The following is a 17232-nucleotide window of genomic DNA, read 5'->3' on the forward strand; positions in this document are numbered from 1 at the left end:
TGCCTGGTTTGATTCCGGCCATTTAACATTACCCTATTGTCTTACATTGGTTGATGTATATGAGAAAGTCTCATGGTCACTTCACTTTGTAAACTCTATCACTTAGCGGCCAGCAGTCTGTGCTCTCTATTTGCAAAGTTGTACTGATTAAGGTTTGCAATTTACAATTTACATTAAGAACTGAAGACTAGTTCTTGTTTATTATTGCCTGCTATATTCACTTAACTCCAGAATACTCCCGAACAAAAAAGACATTGAAGTATCTTTCAGAATAAGAATGGCCATTTTAAAATAAAGAATATACATAAATAAATGAAAATGTTTAAATTAATTTACTTATCTCAATATCGATTAAGCAAATTGAAATACCTGCTTAAATTTGAGGCCACGCATGGAGAAACTGCGATCTATCACAAAGACGACATTTTTAGGCACTCTTGGAAGATTTGTAGGTGCAAAATGATGGACAAAGTATCCATTTACAATCTGAAATGAGTTATATAATCAGCAAAAAGTTATACAACATGGAGAAGTCAAACCCCTTTCCAAATGGCATCCATTCACCTGTATGTCACCACTAGACAGGTCTCTATTGACATCATACTGTAAGATGAAGTCTCCATCCAACAATGTTTCACCACAGTCAGGACATTTGCGCTGTTGTTCCAGGGTTGGTTTGAAGGAAACATGTGCCTAAAATGAATTTTAGTTTGATATTAGGTTCTGAAATGCTGGTAAAAGGAACATTAAAGAAAAACCATCTGGTTTTCAATAGCTTACCTTTGTTTCAGTTATATTTTTTATCAATGCATTTTCTAATTGTTCCGTTAAAAATGTTGCATGAGCATTAAGGAAAGCAATACCCTTTGGTTCAAAAATATGGGCATCAATCTAAAAAAAAATAATACTAATTTGTTTTCATTATAATGTCAGCATATGCACAGCATGTCATTTGTAAAACAGCAATAATGAAATGCAGATGCTGGAAGTCCGAAACAAAAAAACAGAAAATGCTGGGAACACTCAGCATATGCGGAAAGGGAAACAGAGTTAAAGGGTCTTCAAGATGAAACATTAACCCTGTTTCCCTTTCTATCAATGCTGCCTAACCTGATGAATGTTCCCTGCATCTCATGTTAAAATAGTTTTTGTTTTAGAAAAGTAGTCATTTTACAGACATACCTGGAAATGATTGACAAGCTGCATAGGCTTTATTTTGATGACCATCTCGTATTTCCCCAACTTGCGTTGTAATAGTTCTTCATAAGTTAGTTCAAACACAATTTTTTTGGTTGGTGCAATATTTATTGACACCTTAAACTTTTCTGTTTTCCTTCCTGATGCTCTTTGTGTGTGAGAACACAAGAAAAGTAAGAAGTGTAGAGTGATCAGATAACATTGCTATTGGCATTTTGTGCAGTGTCTGAAAATGATTCAGCATTAGAAACTGGAAAGCTTAAAACCCCCAGCACATTTTGAGAAAGAGTACATTTGCAAATCTTGCTTACAATGCACCATCATGTGAATTATTTTCACAAACTTCACAATTCTTTGCCAATTATTTTGAAATTATAGATGTATAACTTAGCTCTTACTTTACCAAACCTGCTGTCTCTCCCTGGGAAACTGCAGCTGCATACTGCTTCTGTGCAGCCTCTTTCTCCTTTACCTCTCCAGTGTATAATACACCATTTATTGTCCTACAGATGAAAGCATCAGAAGAACACATTGTTAAACTAAAAGTGATCTAATTTAATGCTAGCCATACACATGGTCTGAATAGAAGGAAGGACTTTTAAAAAGGAAATAAAGTTCATTTTCCATTATATTCCTCTGTAACTTAATTTACATGATTGTCATTTTGGGTACTTTACAAAACCTTAACTGCAATGCTTAATGCATCGATTGAAAAATTCAATCACTGTGCAATTTATAATTAATGGCTCTCTGTTTCTTACAAAATAAATACCAATACCATTAGTTTGTAATATGTTTTGGAGGACTCAGCTTTTATTAAGTTCACGTAAAGCTAACATGGAAGGACAATCAACCAACCCATGAACACTGATTCACTATTTTTGCATTACTTATTTAATTTAATTTTTAAAATATGTATTTCTTATTGTAAGATGTAGTATTTTTAATGCATTGTTGCCATAAAACAGTAATTGCCCAATTCCGCTCCTATGTCTTATGGTATAAAACCAATAAAGTTCAGTTTCCAGTCTCTGCCAAAATATTTCTGTCATAGTTTAGTACCATTTATTGTTTAAATATGCTCCAACCTTGAGATTAAAGGTGACATACATAAAAGTTGTTGTTGTACAATCCCTTCATTTAAGAAATGCCTCAAAGAAATTGGCTGCAGTCAGCAGTGATTTGTCATTTACAAAGAAGTCTGCTCCCAGGTTATGACATGGTTCCATTCCTGTGACATGCTTGTAATCTGAAAAGTTTGCAGGTTGTAAATGTGGCTGCAAACTGAATTTCCACACAGCAGAAACACCTGCAGCTGGCAACACCATTCTGTTGGTTCATATGTATGGGCTCTACCGAAGTTGGGAGCTTGCAGCCTATGGAAGACCTGACCAGAACAGTCTGAGCATGCTGTTTTAACTAGATGCAGATTTAACAGCTCAACTCATGACAGGCTTCAGGTTTCTACTTTCTGATCACCCATAGTAATCACAAATGAAAAGATGGTGTGAACAGGAGTTTTCACACACTTACAATTGTTACAACCACATAGTTCACAACCACAAGAGGCAAACTGAAAGTGAGAAATTACAACTTCATCTAGACGGCTTTAGCTTCTGTTGGCAAAAACACATGAGCTACACGTGGTGATCTACACCCAAAAGTGTGAAAGACATTAAGATTGGTGACAGCAGAATCTGTGTCATTGTGTTTTTTCAGAAGGCCATTGGCCACTATGTTCCTGAAAGAAAGGGAATTAATATTAGCTACCATTAACCAAAACTAAAAAATGGGTATAAGAATGAGCTCATTTTAAACTCTACTTTGCCAGTCGGGAGGTTGTAGCAGACACCCACATGGTAAAGTTAGTGATGAAAGCAGTCTTGGGCAGTTCAACTTCGAAGAGTGCCTCCCTGGATCTAGATGCCCGGTTTATAACTCGACTTGTTATGACATTGTGAGCAAATCGAGATGTAACTTTTGAATCAATCTTCAAGCTATAGACTTCAACATCTCCATGATCCTGAAGAAATAAAGGAAATACAATTGGAATTGAGGAACTGCAATGTATTGTTCTATTATGAATAAAGATGTTTATAAAAATTCATTCATACTTGATCTCAGTGTGGATCTTTTTATATCATACTTACTGGTCTCAAATGAACCCGTAAAAAGACTTTCCAGCTGAAGAGCTTAAAGAGTAATAATCATGGTGTTGTACAGCACAGATACATAAAGAGTAATAATCATGCTGTTGTACAGATACGAGCACTTTGGCCTGCGATATCCATGCTGATCTTTTGCCCATCTACATGAATTCCATTTGCCTGCTGTATCTTCCTAGGCCTTACTTATTTAAATGTCTGTCTAAATGACTCTTGAATGTGGTAATTGATGAATTCATCTTATATGGTAGTCAGTACCAATTATCCATCAGTCTCTATATTTAAAAAAAGTTCTCAATTCCCTTTTAAACTTGTTCGTCTCACCTCAAACCTGTTCCCTCTTGCTTCTCTACTTCTATGGGGAAAGAAGATACTGCCTATCAACACTATCTGTGCACCTTATAGGTTTATGTACCACTATCAAATCATTCTTTAGCCAGTTTTTAAAAAAAGCACAGCCTGTCTAATCTTAACATTAACTAAAGCCATCCAGTCCAGGCTGAACCTGATGAATCTGCTCTGCACCCAGCAAAGCCACATCTTCCTACCACGTGGCAAACAGAAGTTGACATTCTACTCCAATTGAGGTCTAACCAGTGCTTTGTGTTCTATGTAGTGCCACGAAATCCATCCACAATGCAACTGAGATGCCAATTGTCATTCAACAAAAGAAAATCAACCCAATTATCACATTGATAGGAAGGCTTTCCTATCTGCAATAGACTTGGATACCAACTCCATTTTGCATAAGCCACAATAGACAGCCCAGAATACTGCTCTGACTTCGGCTGGATTGCTGTCTAAACCTGAACTGTCTTAACCACTGAGCATCCTCATGGTCTAAGTAAACTGCTCATAACTATGACTTTCTTCTCCAGTAAATATTCCCTCACTCAATCCTCCCACAGCTCTTGAGAAATTAATGTTCATACAAAGACAATAAAAATTTCCATCTTGATTTCAGATTCAGAATTTTGATTTCACATTTTAACAGTTGGAAGACTAAAGCAGAACACAGACACCTTCACTTTTTGGATGTAGTTTTCTTTTCTATACTAAGTTACCAGGTAAGTAAATAGCAGAGGTTAAAAACTACCGCCAAGAAAACTCACTTAATTCCAATTATGGAGACCCATAATAGAAATCTAAAAACCCCTATACCATTCTCTTTCTATCAGCAACATCTATCTACCACACATTTAGTGCACACTGTTAGGACTTTTAATGAATATTTCTCCTCAGTGTTTACTGAAGAAGTTAACCATAGTTGTTCAACAGGTTAGGGTAAGAGCTGGGGATGTTTTGGACAATATTCGTATTACCAGAGAGGAGATTGTTGCAGCCTTATAGAGCATTAAGTTGAATAAATCCCAAGACCTGGCTGAGTGTGTCCTCAGACTCAATGGGAGGCTAGAAAAGAAATAGGCAAGGTCCTTGCAGAGATATTTGCTTCATCATTAACCACTGGTGAAATTCCTGAAGACAGGTAGGTGACTAATGTCATTCTGTTGTTTTAGAAGAGTAGCAAGGCAAAACTGGGCAACTACAGGCTGGTGAGCCTGACATCAGTAGAGGGAATTCTGAGGGTAAGGATCTACTTGGACAGATAGAGTTTGATTAGGAGTCAACATTGGTTTGTGCATGTAAAGTTGTGCTTGGTGAAAATGGTAGATGAGGCTATAGCAGTAGATGTTGTCTATTTGGACTTTAGCAAGGATTTCGACCGGTTCCCCATTGTTGGCTGATGTCAAGGAATTCAGAGAGAGCTAGTTATGTGGATCAAAATTGGCTCTGAGGTAGAAAACAGAGGATGGTGACTGAAGATTGGTTTTTGGAATCTTCGTGTGCCATAGGAGTCAGTGCTATACCCTTGTAATTTGTTATTTATAAAAATTATCTGGATACAAATGTACAAGGCTGAATAAGTAATGTTTGTGGATTACTCTAAATTCAGAGGTACTGTTGACAGTGAAGAAAAGTGTTGTAGAATGCATCGGAATCTTCATCAATTCATGAAGTCCACTGGGGAATGGATTTCAATACAAGTAAGTATGGGGCAATACGTTTGGAAAGTTAAATGAGCATAGGACTGATACTACGATTGGCAGGGCACTAGGGAGTGTAAAAGAACAGAGGGAGCTATGAGCATAGTTCACTGAAAGCAACGTCACAGGTAGAAAGATTGGTGAAAAAGTCATTTAGCACACTGGCCATCACCAGTCGGGGCAATAGTATAGGAGCTGGGAAATTATGTTGCAATTTTTAAGTCCACATTTGGTATTCTGTGTACTTTTGGTTTTGTAAGACCATAAGATATAGGAGCAAAATTGAGACCATTTGGCCCACCAAGTCTACTCCACCATTGCATCATGGCTGATCCAACTTTCTTCTCAGCCCCAGTCTCCTGCCTTTTCCCCGTATCCCTTCATGCCCTGACCAATCAACAATCTAACAACCTCTACCTCATATATGCATAAAGACTTGGCCTCACCAGCTGCCCATGGCACAGAATTCCACTGACTCACCACTCTCTGGCCAAAGGAATTCCTCCTCATCTCTGTTATAAAATGATGCCCTTCCGAGGCTGCGAGCTCTGGTCTGGGATTTTCCCACCATAGGAAACATCCTCTCCACATTCACTCTATCAAGGCCTTTCACCATCCAATAGGTTTCAATGTGGTCAGCCCTCATTCTTCTGAATTTCAGTGATTACAGGCCTAGAGTCATCAAATGCTCTTCATATGACAAGCCATTCAATTCAAGCATAATTTTTGTAAATTTCCTTTGAATTCTCGCCATTTTCAGCACATCCTTTCTAAGATAAGGGGCCCAAACCTTCTCACAATACTCCAAATGTGGCCTCACTGGTGCTTTATAAAGTTTCAACATTACATCCTTGTTTTTACATTCTAGTCCTCTTGAAATGAATGCTAACATTGTATTTGCCTTCCTCACCACACATTCAACCTGCAAATGAACCTTTAGGCGATCCTGCACAAGGACTCTGAAGTCCTTTTACACTTCAGTTTTTGCACTTACTCTCCATTTAGAAAATAGTCAACCCTTTCATTTCTTCTACCAAAGTGCATGACCATACACTTCTCGACACTGTATTCCATCTGCCATTTTTTTGCCCATTCTCCGAATCTGTAGTCTTCCATAGTCTCTCTACTTCCTCAAGACTACCTGCTTCTCCACCTATCTTCAAATTGTCTGCAAACTTTGCAACAAAGCCATCAATTTTCTCATCCAAACCATTGACATATAACGCAAAAAGGAATGGTGCCAACAGACTCCTCTGGATCACGATTAATCACCAGCAGCTAACCAGCGAAGGTTCCCTTTATTCCCATTCTTTGACTCCTACCAATCAGCCACTACATTATTCATCCTAGAGTTTTTCCTGTAATACCATTTGTAATAGCGTGGACTCGTAGCTTGTTAAGCGGCCCATGTGTGGCACCTTGCCAAAGGCCTTCTGAAAATCTAAGTACACAACATCAACTAATTTTTCTTTGCCTATCCTTTTTGTTATGTCTTCAAAGAATTCCAACAGATTTGTCAGGCAAGATTTTCTCTTGAGGAAACCATGCTGAATATGGCTAACTACTGAGGTCAGACTAATTGGCCTATAGTTTCCTTTCTTCTGCCTCTCTCCTGTCTTGAAGAGTGGAGGGACATCTGCAATTTTCCAGTCTTCTGGAACCATTCCAGAATCTTGTGATTTTTGAAAGATCATTACTAATGCATCCATGATCTCTTGAATTGAATTGACCTTATTTCTTACATCCTTCACATACGTGAGTAAAAATCTTTACATTACATCTCCATCTAAATGTGCAATGTGCAATCATTGTAGTTTATAATAAATAGAACAGTCAATGTCATATAGAGTACACTCAAATCAGCATGAGTTCATCAGTCTGATGGCCTGGTGGAAGAAGTTGTCCCGGAGCCTGTTGGTTTTGGCTTTTATGCTGCGGTACTGTTTCCCGGATGGTTAGCAGCTGGAACAGATTGTGGTTGCGATGACTCAGGTCCCCAATGATCCTACGGGCCTTTTTTTCACACCTGTCTTTGTAAATGTCCTGAATCATGGGAAGTTCACAACAGTAGATGAGCTGGGCTGTCCGCACCACTCTCTGCAGAATCCTGTGATTGAGGGAAGTACAGTTCCCATACCAGGCAGTGATGCAGCCAGTAAGGATGCTCTCAATTGTGCTGCTGTAGAAAGTTCCTAGGATTTAGCCATACCAAACTTCCTCAACTGTCTGAGGTGAAAGAGGTGCTGTTGTGCCTTTTTCACCACACAGCTGGTGTGTACAGACCATGTGAGGTCCTCAGTGATGTGGATGCTAAGGAACTTAAAGCTGTTTACCCTCTCAATCCCAGATCCATCGATGTCAATAGGGGTTACCCCATCTCCATTCCTCCTGTAATCCACAACCAGCTCCTTTGTTTTTGTGACATTGAGGGAGAGGTTGTTTTCTTGACACCACAGTGTCAGAGAGATGACTTCTTCCCTGTAGGCCACCTCATTATTGCTTGAGATAAGGCCAATCAATGTAGTGTCTTTGGCAAATTTAATTAGCAGATTAGAGCTGTGGGTGGTGATACTGTCATGGGTATACGGGAATAAAGGAGGGGACTCAGTACACAGCCCTGAGGGGCTCCTGTATTGAGAGTCAGAAGGTTGGAGGTGAGGGAGCCCACTCCTACAACCAGCTGGCGGTCTGACAGGAAGTCCAGGATCGAACTGCATGAGGCAGGGTCAAGGCTGAGGTCTCTGAGCTTCTTGTCGAGCCTGGATGGAACGATGGTGTTGAAAGCTGAACTGTACCCCAAGAACAGCATTCTTACATCTGGGGTCATCGTCATTGTCGTGGCTATCCCTTGAAGTCGAGGATGATGGTCTTCATTCCATTGATCACAGACCGAAGACACCTGTGCATGTATTTGTATAACGTGTACTTGATGTTGCACTCCAAGAAGCACACGATACTTCACAAATCAACCAACTGATTCCAATGGCATGGAAACCACAATGATTGGAGCTGATGGATTTGTTGCAGCCTTCATCCGCCTTCACAGCCATTGAGTTCGAAGTAACTTTGTCCGCCTGTTCCACCATTGAGGTCTTGGTTGTATTGTTCTTTGTCAGGGACCTCTCCCTCGACCTCACCGCCATGGGTGACCCTACCAGGAGCATAGCTCCAGACGGCATCGCTCTCGGGATCTCAGGACCACAGAACCTTCTCCACCACAACAAGGTGACAATCCATGGAGAAGCATCTGGGGTGTACATCATCTGGTCCTGGTGTCTTATCTAGCTTCAGACCTTTCAGTTTCCCAAGAACCTTCTCTCTAGTTACTGACACCTGGAACTTCCACCATACTGCTAGTGTCTTTCACAGTGAAGACTGACACAAAATACTTATTCAATTGTCTGCCATTTCCTTGTCCCTATTATTGCCTCTCCAGCTTTGTTTCCCAGTGGTCCAATATCCACTATCGCCTCTCTCTTACACTTTATATATCTGAAGAAACTTTTGGCATCCTCTTAAATCTTTTCCTTCTCAATGACTTTTTAGTTGCCTTCTGTTGGTATTTAAAAGCTTCCCAAACCTCTAAGTTCCCACTAATTTTTGCTCTATTATATGCCCTCTCTTTAGTTTTTATGTTGGCTTTAACTCCTCTTGTTAGCTATGGCTGTGTCATTTTGCCTTTAAAGTATTTATTTCTTTTTGAGGATGTATATATCCTGTGCCTTCCGAATTGCTTCCAGAAATTCCAGCCATTGTTTCTCTGCCATCATCCCTGCCTGTGTTCTTTTCCAATCAATTTCGGCTAATTCCTCTCTCATGCCCCTGTAATTCCCTTTACTCCACTGTAATATTGATACATCTGATTTTAGCTTCTTCTTCTCAAATTTCAGGGTGAATTTGATCCTAAGGGTTCTTTTACCTTAAGCTCTCTAATCAATTCTGGTTCATTGCACAACACCCAATCCAGAAGAGCTCATCCTCTAGTGAGCTCAATCACGAGCTGCTCTAAAAAGACATCTTGTAGGTGCCCTAGACATTCCCCCTCCTGTAATTCAGCACCAACCTGATTTTCCCAATCTCCCCATGACTGTTGTAACATTGCCCTTTTGGAATGTCTTTTCTATTTCCCATTTTTAATTTGTAGTCCACGTCCTTACTTCTGTTTGGGGGTCTGTATACAACTCCCATTAGGGTCTTTTTACCCTTACAGTGATTTAGCTCTATCTACAATGATGCAACACATTCCAACCCTATGTCACCTTTTCTTAATGATTTGATTTCAATTTTTACCGAGACAGCAATGTTGCCCCCTCTGCCTTTCTGCCTATTCTTTCAGTACAAAGTGTATCTGTGGACATTAAGATTCCAGCTATAATTTTTAGCCATGATTCAACGATGCCAACAACATCATACCTGCTAATCTGCAACTGTACTGCAAGTTCATCTATCTTATTCTGTATACTGCATGCATTTAGATACAACACCTCCAGCTCTGTATTCACCCCTTTTGATTTTGTCCACCTTGTATGTTACAACTCATCTTGTTGCTAGGGAAATTCTGCCCTATCAGCAGTCTCACCTTACTACACATTGACTCTGTGTAGAAAAGGTGTTGTCAAGCTGGAAAGACTGCAGAGATTTATGAGGATGTTGTCAGCACTAGAGGGCCAAAGTTATAAGGAAGGGTTGGGCTGGCTGGGTCTTTGTTTCTTGAAACGTAGGAGAACAAGCGTGGCACAGTAATGTTTTACAGTACAGGTGATTCAGGTTCAATTCCCGCCTCTGCCTGTAAGGAGTTTGTACATTCTCCCAGCGGGTTTCCTCTGAGTGTTCCTGTTTCCTCCCACAGTCCAAAGGTTGGCAGGTTGGTAGGTTAATTGGTCGTTGTCGATTTTCCCATGATTAGGTTAGGACTAAATCAGGGTTTGCTGGGCAGAGTGGCTCAAAAGGCGGAACCATCCACTCTGCGTTGCATCTCAATCAATTGCTAATTAATTAAGTAGTCATGAGAAGCTTAGTTAAGGTGGATTATTACAGTATGCTTTTCCACAGTAAGGGAGCTCAAAACTACAGGATATATTTTTAAGAAGAAAGGGGAAAGACCTAAAAGGGAGCTGAGGACAACATTTTCCATGCAGAAAATAAAAACACAAAATGCTGGTAGAACTCAGCAGGCCAGACAGCATCTATGGGAGGAGGTAGCGACGACGTTTCAGGCCGAAACCCTTCATCAGGAGTGAAGTAACATGGGATGGTCGAGGGGGGATAAGAAATGGGGGAGGGATAGAGAGCTAGGAAGTGATAGGCTGGAGGGCAATGGGCTAGGGGGAAGGTGGAGAATTATGGGAAATAAAAGAGAACGAAAGGTAGGGCTGGGGGGAGATTATAGTGAGGGGAGAAAAAAGAGAACGAAAGGTAGGGCTGGGGGGAGATTATAGTGAGGGGAGAAAAAATTCACCTGGTCTATTTCCGACACCTCCCTCCCGTTTCTAGATCTTTCTGTTTCTATTTCTGGAGACAGCCTATCCACTGACGTCTACTACAAACCTACTAACTCCCACAGCTACCTAGACTATTTCTCCTCCCACCCTGTCTCCTGCAAAAATGCTATCCCTTTCTCTAAATTCCTCCGCTGCATCTGCTCTCAGGATGAGGCCTTTCGTTCTAGGACACAGGAAATGTCTTCCTTTTTTAAAGAAAGGGGCTTCCCTTCGTCCACTATCAACTCTGCCCTCTATCGCATCTCCCGTATTTCACGCACCTCTGCCTTCACCCCATTCCCCCGCCAGCCCACCAGGGATAGAGCCCCCCTGGTCCTCACCTATCAACCTACCAGCCTACAGATCCAACGTATAATCCTCCGTAACTTCCGCCACCTCCTATGGGATCCCACCACCAAACACATCTTCCCCTCCCCCCAATGCTCAGCTTTCCACAGGGATCGCTCCTTAAGCGACTCCCTTGTCCATTCATTCCCCCCATCCCTCCCCACGGACCTCCCTCTGGGTACTCATCCCTGCAAACGGAAGAAGTGCTACACCTGCCCCCACACTTCTGCCCTCACCACCATCCCAGGCCCCAGACAGTCCTTTCAGGTGAGGCACCACTTCACCTGTGACTCAGCTGGGGTGATATACTATATCCGGTGCTCCTGATGTGGCCACTTATACATTGTGGAGACCCGCCGCAGACTGGGAGACCGTTTCGCTGAACACCGGCGCTCAGTCCTCCAGCAGTGGCGGGATCTCCCTGTGGCCACACACTTCAATTCCACAGACCACTCCCACTCCGACATATCTGTCCATGGCCTCCTCTACCGTTAAGATGAGGCCACACGCAGGTCGATGGAGCAATACCTTATCTCCTGCCTAGTTAGCCTCCTACCTGCCGGCATGAACATTCAACTCACAGACCTCCGTTGATACCCCTGCCCCCCCTTACCCCCATCCCTATCTATTATTTCATTCTGGTTCTCTTTCTCTCTCTTTTTCCCCCCTCACTATAATCTCCCCCCAGCCCTACCTTTCTTTCTCTCTTATTTCCCATAATTCTCCACCTTCCCCCTAGCCCATTTCCCTCCAGCCTATCACTTCCCAGCTCTCTACTTTATCCCTCCCCCCACTTCTTATTCCCCCTCGACCATCCCATGTTACTTCACTCCTGATGAAGGGTTTCGGCCTGAAACGTCATCACTACCTCCTCCCATAGATGCTGTCTGGCCTGCTGAGTTCTGCCAGCATTTTGTGTTTTTATTTATTTCCAGCATCTGCAGATTCACTCGTGTTGCCATTTTCCATGCAGAGTGTGGTGAGTATATGGAATGAACTGCCAGAGGAAGCTGTTGAAGCACATACAATAGTAGAATAGATCAATGGAGGGGCAGGTCTTTTAGGAATATAAGCCAAATGCAGGACATTGTGACTGGCTGAGTGGGCACCGTGGTCAGCATGGACTCATTGGGCTGAAGGGCCTGTATTTGTGCTGTATTTCTCTAGGATTATTGCCAAAGGATTAAACTCCATAGGATCAACAGTTTGTTTTTACACAAATTACACTGGCATAAAGGAAAAATAAGAACAAAATAAAAGCAGTAGACCTTTCAAGTATTTGTACTTGCTCTAGTTTTCAATATAATTATCCTGATCTTTTCCTCTGCACTATTTTCCTGTGCTGACTATCCTTGGTTATCTTAATATCTAAAAACTATAAATTTTAAAAAATCTTAGACCATAGACTATAAGGCGTACTAGCAGAATTTAGTCTGCTTCATCATTCCATCATGGCTGATCCTGGATCCCACTCAACCCCATACACCTGCCTTCTTACTATATCCTTTGATGCACTAACCGATCAGGAAATGATCAACTTCTGCCTTAAATAAACCTACAGACTTGACCTCCAACGTAGTCCATGGCAGAGCATTCCACAGATTCACCACTCCCTGGCTAAAAAAAAATTCTCCTTACCTCTGTTCTAAAAGATCGCCCCTCAGTTTTGAGACTATGCCTTCTTGTTCTGGATACCCCCACCATAGGAAACGACCTCTCCACATCCACCCTATCTAGTCCTTTCAACTTATGCTAGGCTTTAATGAGATCCCTATGCATTCTTCTAAATTCCAGTGAGGACAGGCCCAAAGCTGCCAAACACTCCTCAAATGTTAGTCCCTTCATTCCTGGAATCACGTGAACCTCCTCTGGACTCTCTCCACTGGCAACACATCCTTTCTGAGATATGGGGCCCAAGATTCTTGACAATTCTCCAAGTGCAGCCTGACTAGTGCCTAATAAAGGCTTAGCATTATCTCCTTGTTTTTATATTCTGTTCCCCTTGAAATAAATGCCAATATTGCATCTGCCTTCTTTACCACAGACTCAACCTGTAAATTAGGTTTCCGGAAGTCTTGCACGAGGACTCTTCAGTCCCTCTGCATCTCTGATGTTTGAACCTTCTTCCCATTTAGACAATTCCCAATACTATATCCATCTGCCACTTTTTGCCCATTCTTCCAATTTGTCTATGTCCTGTTGCAATTGCATTGTTCCTCAGCATGATCTACCCCTTCATCTTTCTTCGTATCATCCACAAACTTTGCCACAAAGCCATCTACTATCCAAATAATCCAAATCACTGACAAACAATGTGAAAAGTAGTGGTCCCAATACTGACCCCTGAGGACCACCACTGGGTTCTTGAGTATACTTTGCAACTAAGTGACCACAGCCCTTTTGGATAAAAATTTCTAGACATTCGCCACCCTCTGGGTGAAGAAATATTTTCTAATCTGTGCCTTTCATGGCCTCTTATTTCAAGCCTCATTCTCGTCATCCCAACTGGGGGAAACATCATCCCAATTTCTTTCTCGTCCAGCTCTGTAAGAATTTTATGTTTCAATTAGATCACCTTTCATTCATCTAAACTTGAGAGAATAATTTCAGAGTGCTAATAGCGTTACATATGACAAAGCTGCCGTTATAGGAATCAATCTAGTGTACCGTTGGTTGAAAGACTTGTCAAGGAATACCTACTTTGTATATCGGTCTCCTTATGCTTCTTTTCTAAAACAAAAGTATATATATTAGAACATTGGCTGTTGAGAAGTAAAAGCAATTTTGTTCTGCCTCACATGCAACAGATTCATACAAAAGGAAACAAGAAATAAAAAGCAATATTATGATTGTGTGTAAAATTAGTTAAAATCCAGGCTATCAATGTTTTAATCTGTGAACGAAACTCAAGTCACACCTAATTAATTAGATCTTCGACCAAATATCAAAAGAAAGTATGGCTACACACATGGTCAATCCTTATTGCTAGAAAGCTAAAGGGATAGGAACTCTGCTTATCACAATATAAGCTACAATATAAGAGGAGAAATGTCTTCTGGTGAAAGAAGAAACTCATTTTCTGAAGTGTTGGTGGCATTAATTTTGTTCTTAGCTACTACCTATATTAATAATTTAATTTGTTTGAGTCAACATCATAAGTTTGAAGCTGAGAATTAAAAAGCTGAAAAATATTTTAGAGTATTATGTTTCCATAGAAGACATATTGTACCTTCAGTAACACTTTTAACGGCTGAAGGCTTGTTGAAAGACTTCCAGACCCAACCTACTTACAAAAATAGATCTATATTAGTCATAGTTACAAATATAGCCAAGTTAGCTGTAATAATTTTTATTAGTTTTACATTACCACAGGGTCTTCTGATTCTGCTATCATAAAATGTGCTGAAATTAATGTTGGAAGAGAAAACAGCAAAAGATAAAATAACATCTGCGTCATTTTGAAGAACAGTACTGTAATTCTACCCCCACTGGCTTGTAGCTTTATCTGAACCTCTGTTAATAATGAAACTCATTTACTACTGAGGCAGCCTCAAGGGATTTAAAACCATATGTTTAACCCTATGTTGTATCCTTCTTCCAGCAATTCTCCACTAATTTTGCTTTGATTTATATCTATAACTGCCATACATTAGATTGCAAAAAGTATTTTAAAAAACACCACAAAAGGTATTGAAATGAATATGTTGAAGTGTGAAACACAATTGATCAGAATAACATTAGAAACAGGAGCAAGTACGGACTAGTTGCCCCCTGGAGACTGTTCTGCCATGCACTAAGATCATAGCCAATACAACCTTGGCTTCAGGACCACCATCCACTTTAGCCCCATAGTGCTTGGAAGTGACTGTAAACATCTTCCCTGAATATTTATTTATTTAGCAATACAGCACAGTTTGGGGACTTCCGGCCCTCTAAGCTTATCCAGCAACCCTTTACAAAACCAATTAACCCTAATCTAATCATGGGACAATTTATAATGACCAATTAATCTATCCAGTCCACCTTTGGACTGAGGGAGAAAGTCGGAGGACCCGGAGAAAACCCCTGCATTCTACATGGAACAGCACCAGAATTGAACTCCAAACTCTATAATGCCTCAAGCTGTAATGGTGTCACACTACCATGGTATCAATATATTCAATGACTCCATCTTTGGGTAGAGAATTCCAGAGTTAGAATGAATGAGTGCTTTTTAGGTTGGGGGCATGTAATTACTGGAGCCATCCCAGAGTTTGGTTCTTGGTCCCCAGTTGTTTCCTATTTGAAATAATGAGCTAGAAGGCTTCCAAGTTTGCTGATGATATTAAAGTAGATGGAAGGTCATATTGAGACATCATGATAGAATGTGTGTTAAAAACCTTGCAAGTAGATTTTAATGTGGGCAAGTGTGTGGTCATATGTTTTGGTAAAACAACAGCAGAATGTGATTTCAATGGAGAGAGACTGTTTATGACTGAAGTTCAGAGAGATCTAGGTGTTCCAATGCATGAATCTCAAAAAGTTAGCAGCAGAACTGGTGACCATCTGGGCTACGCTCTCCTCTCACAGCTGCTAATGGGAAGGACGTACAGGAGTCTTATGGCCCACGGTACACACATGGTCAATTCTTATTACTACAATGCTGAAGGGATAGAAACCAGTTTCAGGAAGTTATAATCACTCAACCTTCAGGCACTTGAACCAGACTGAATAACTTTATTCATCCCAACATTGAACTGATTCTATAACCTGTGGACTTGCATTCAAGGATTCTACAAGTCATGTTCTCATTATTTATTACCGTACTTTTTTTCTTTTCTGCATTTGCACAGTCTATCTTTTGCAGATTGGTTGTCAGTCTTTGTTGTGTGCAGTTTTTCATTTATTCTATTGTTTCTTTGTATTAACTGACATGAATCTCAGACATGTACTGTATGACATATATGTACTTTGTTAACAATTTACTTTGAACTTTAAATAAAAAGACAAATAACATATTGACTTCTACTGCAAAGGAATTGATGCTCTAAGAACAGGGAAATTTTGTTAGCTGTACAGAGTGTTGGCAAGACTACATTTAGAATATTCTGATCAGTGTTGGTCCCCATACCTAAATAAAAAACAAAATTGCAGTAAGTCCGAAGGAGATTCACCGGACTAACTTCTGACAGTAGGTGCACAAGAGATTCTTGGAGTTTAGAAAAATACGTAGTGACCTTATTCAAACATATAAGGTCCTAAGAACATATGACAGGATAAAAGTTGAAATATTTTCACCAGTGGGAAAGTTATGACCAAGAGAAAATAGCTACAAAATAAGTTGTTGATCATTTAAAACTGCATGGAGAATTTTTTTCTTTGAGGTAGTGTATCTCCAGAATTCTCTTGCACCAAGGAGACCAGATTGTTATTATTTAAGGTGGAGATAGAGGGCTATTTGAAATGAATTGAGTGTTATGGGTAACTGGCACAGAAGAATTGAGGCAATTATTGATCAACCATTATGATATTGAATAGCAGGGAAAACTTGAGGAGGCAAGGAGCCTATATCTGCTCCTATTTTCCTGTTTTCAATTTATTACCCCCTCAAGGAACTCCAACAATGTTAGGAATTAAGTAACCAAGCAATCTGAAATGAATTAGATGAGACACCCAACTGTTAAAATAGAGGATAACTTACTTTAACAGTTAAAGCAGATTTTCATATACTTGGCAACATATTTCATTTACTGCATGCAGGATTAAGATATAGTTAATCATAATAGAGGAGAGTGAGGATTTAAAAAGGGTCACTTTAGAAATTTACTGACAAACAATTTGAGAAATGTTCTGCCATGTTGCAAAAAGATTTACACGTAATAAAATGACAACAGCTATGTGAACTAATCAAACTATGTTGGCATTTGCATTCTTTGATTCATACCTTGCACATTTCCCTTAGGGTTACTATAAATTGAAGATCAGTCTCCTGCAGATGACTGAGGCGAACATCAGATA

The 17232-nt window shown here is 40.3% G+C and overlaps 1 protein-coding gene across 2 annotated transcripts in view; it reads right to left on the reverse strand.

Moving 5' to 3' along the window:
- The window catches only part of LOC140742032 (inter-alpha-trypsin inhibitor heavy chain H3-like), a 79425-nt gene extending 64673 nt beyond the window's left edge, over positions 1 to 14752 (reverse strand). For both annotated transcript variants that reach the window (XM_073072729.1, XM_073072728.1), the window contains exons 1-9: positions 14603 to 14752; positions 14465 to 14518; positions 13936 to 13965; positions 3054 to 3220; positions 1596 to 1700; positions 1183 to 1345; positions 781 to 891; positions 565 to 693; positions 370 to 486 (exon numbers count right to left, since the gene is read on the reverse strand). In XM_073072729.1, coding sequence (XP_072928830.1) covers positions 370 to 486; positions 565 to 693; positions 781 to 891; positions 1183 to 1345; positions 1596 to 1700; positions 3054 to 3220; positions 13936 to 13965; positions 14465 to 14518; positions 14603 to 14692 — 966 coding nt within the window. In that variant the 5' untranslated portion in view covers positions 14693 to 14752. The remainder of the gene's footprint in view (positions 1 to 369; positions 487 to 564; positions 694 to 780; positions 892 to 1182; positions 1346 to 1595; positions 1701 to 3053; positions 3221 to 13935; positions 13966 to 14464; positions 14519 to 14602) is intronic.
- Between the last annotated feature and the right edge of the window lie 2480 nt (positions 14753 to 17232).

Source organism: Hemitrygon akajei, chromosome 19 (genome assembly GCF_048418815.1).
Source record: "Hemitrygon akajei chromosome 19, sHemAka1.3, whole genome shotgun sequence".
Classification (NCBI taxonomy): domain Eukaryota; kingdom Metazoa; phylum Chordata; class Chondrichthyes; order Myliobatiformes; family Dasyatidae; genus Hemitrygon; species Hemitrygon akajei.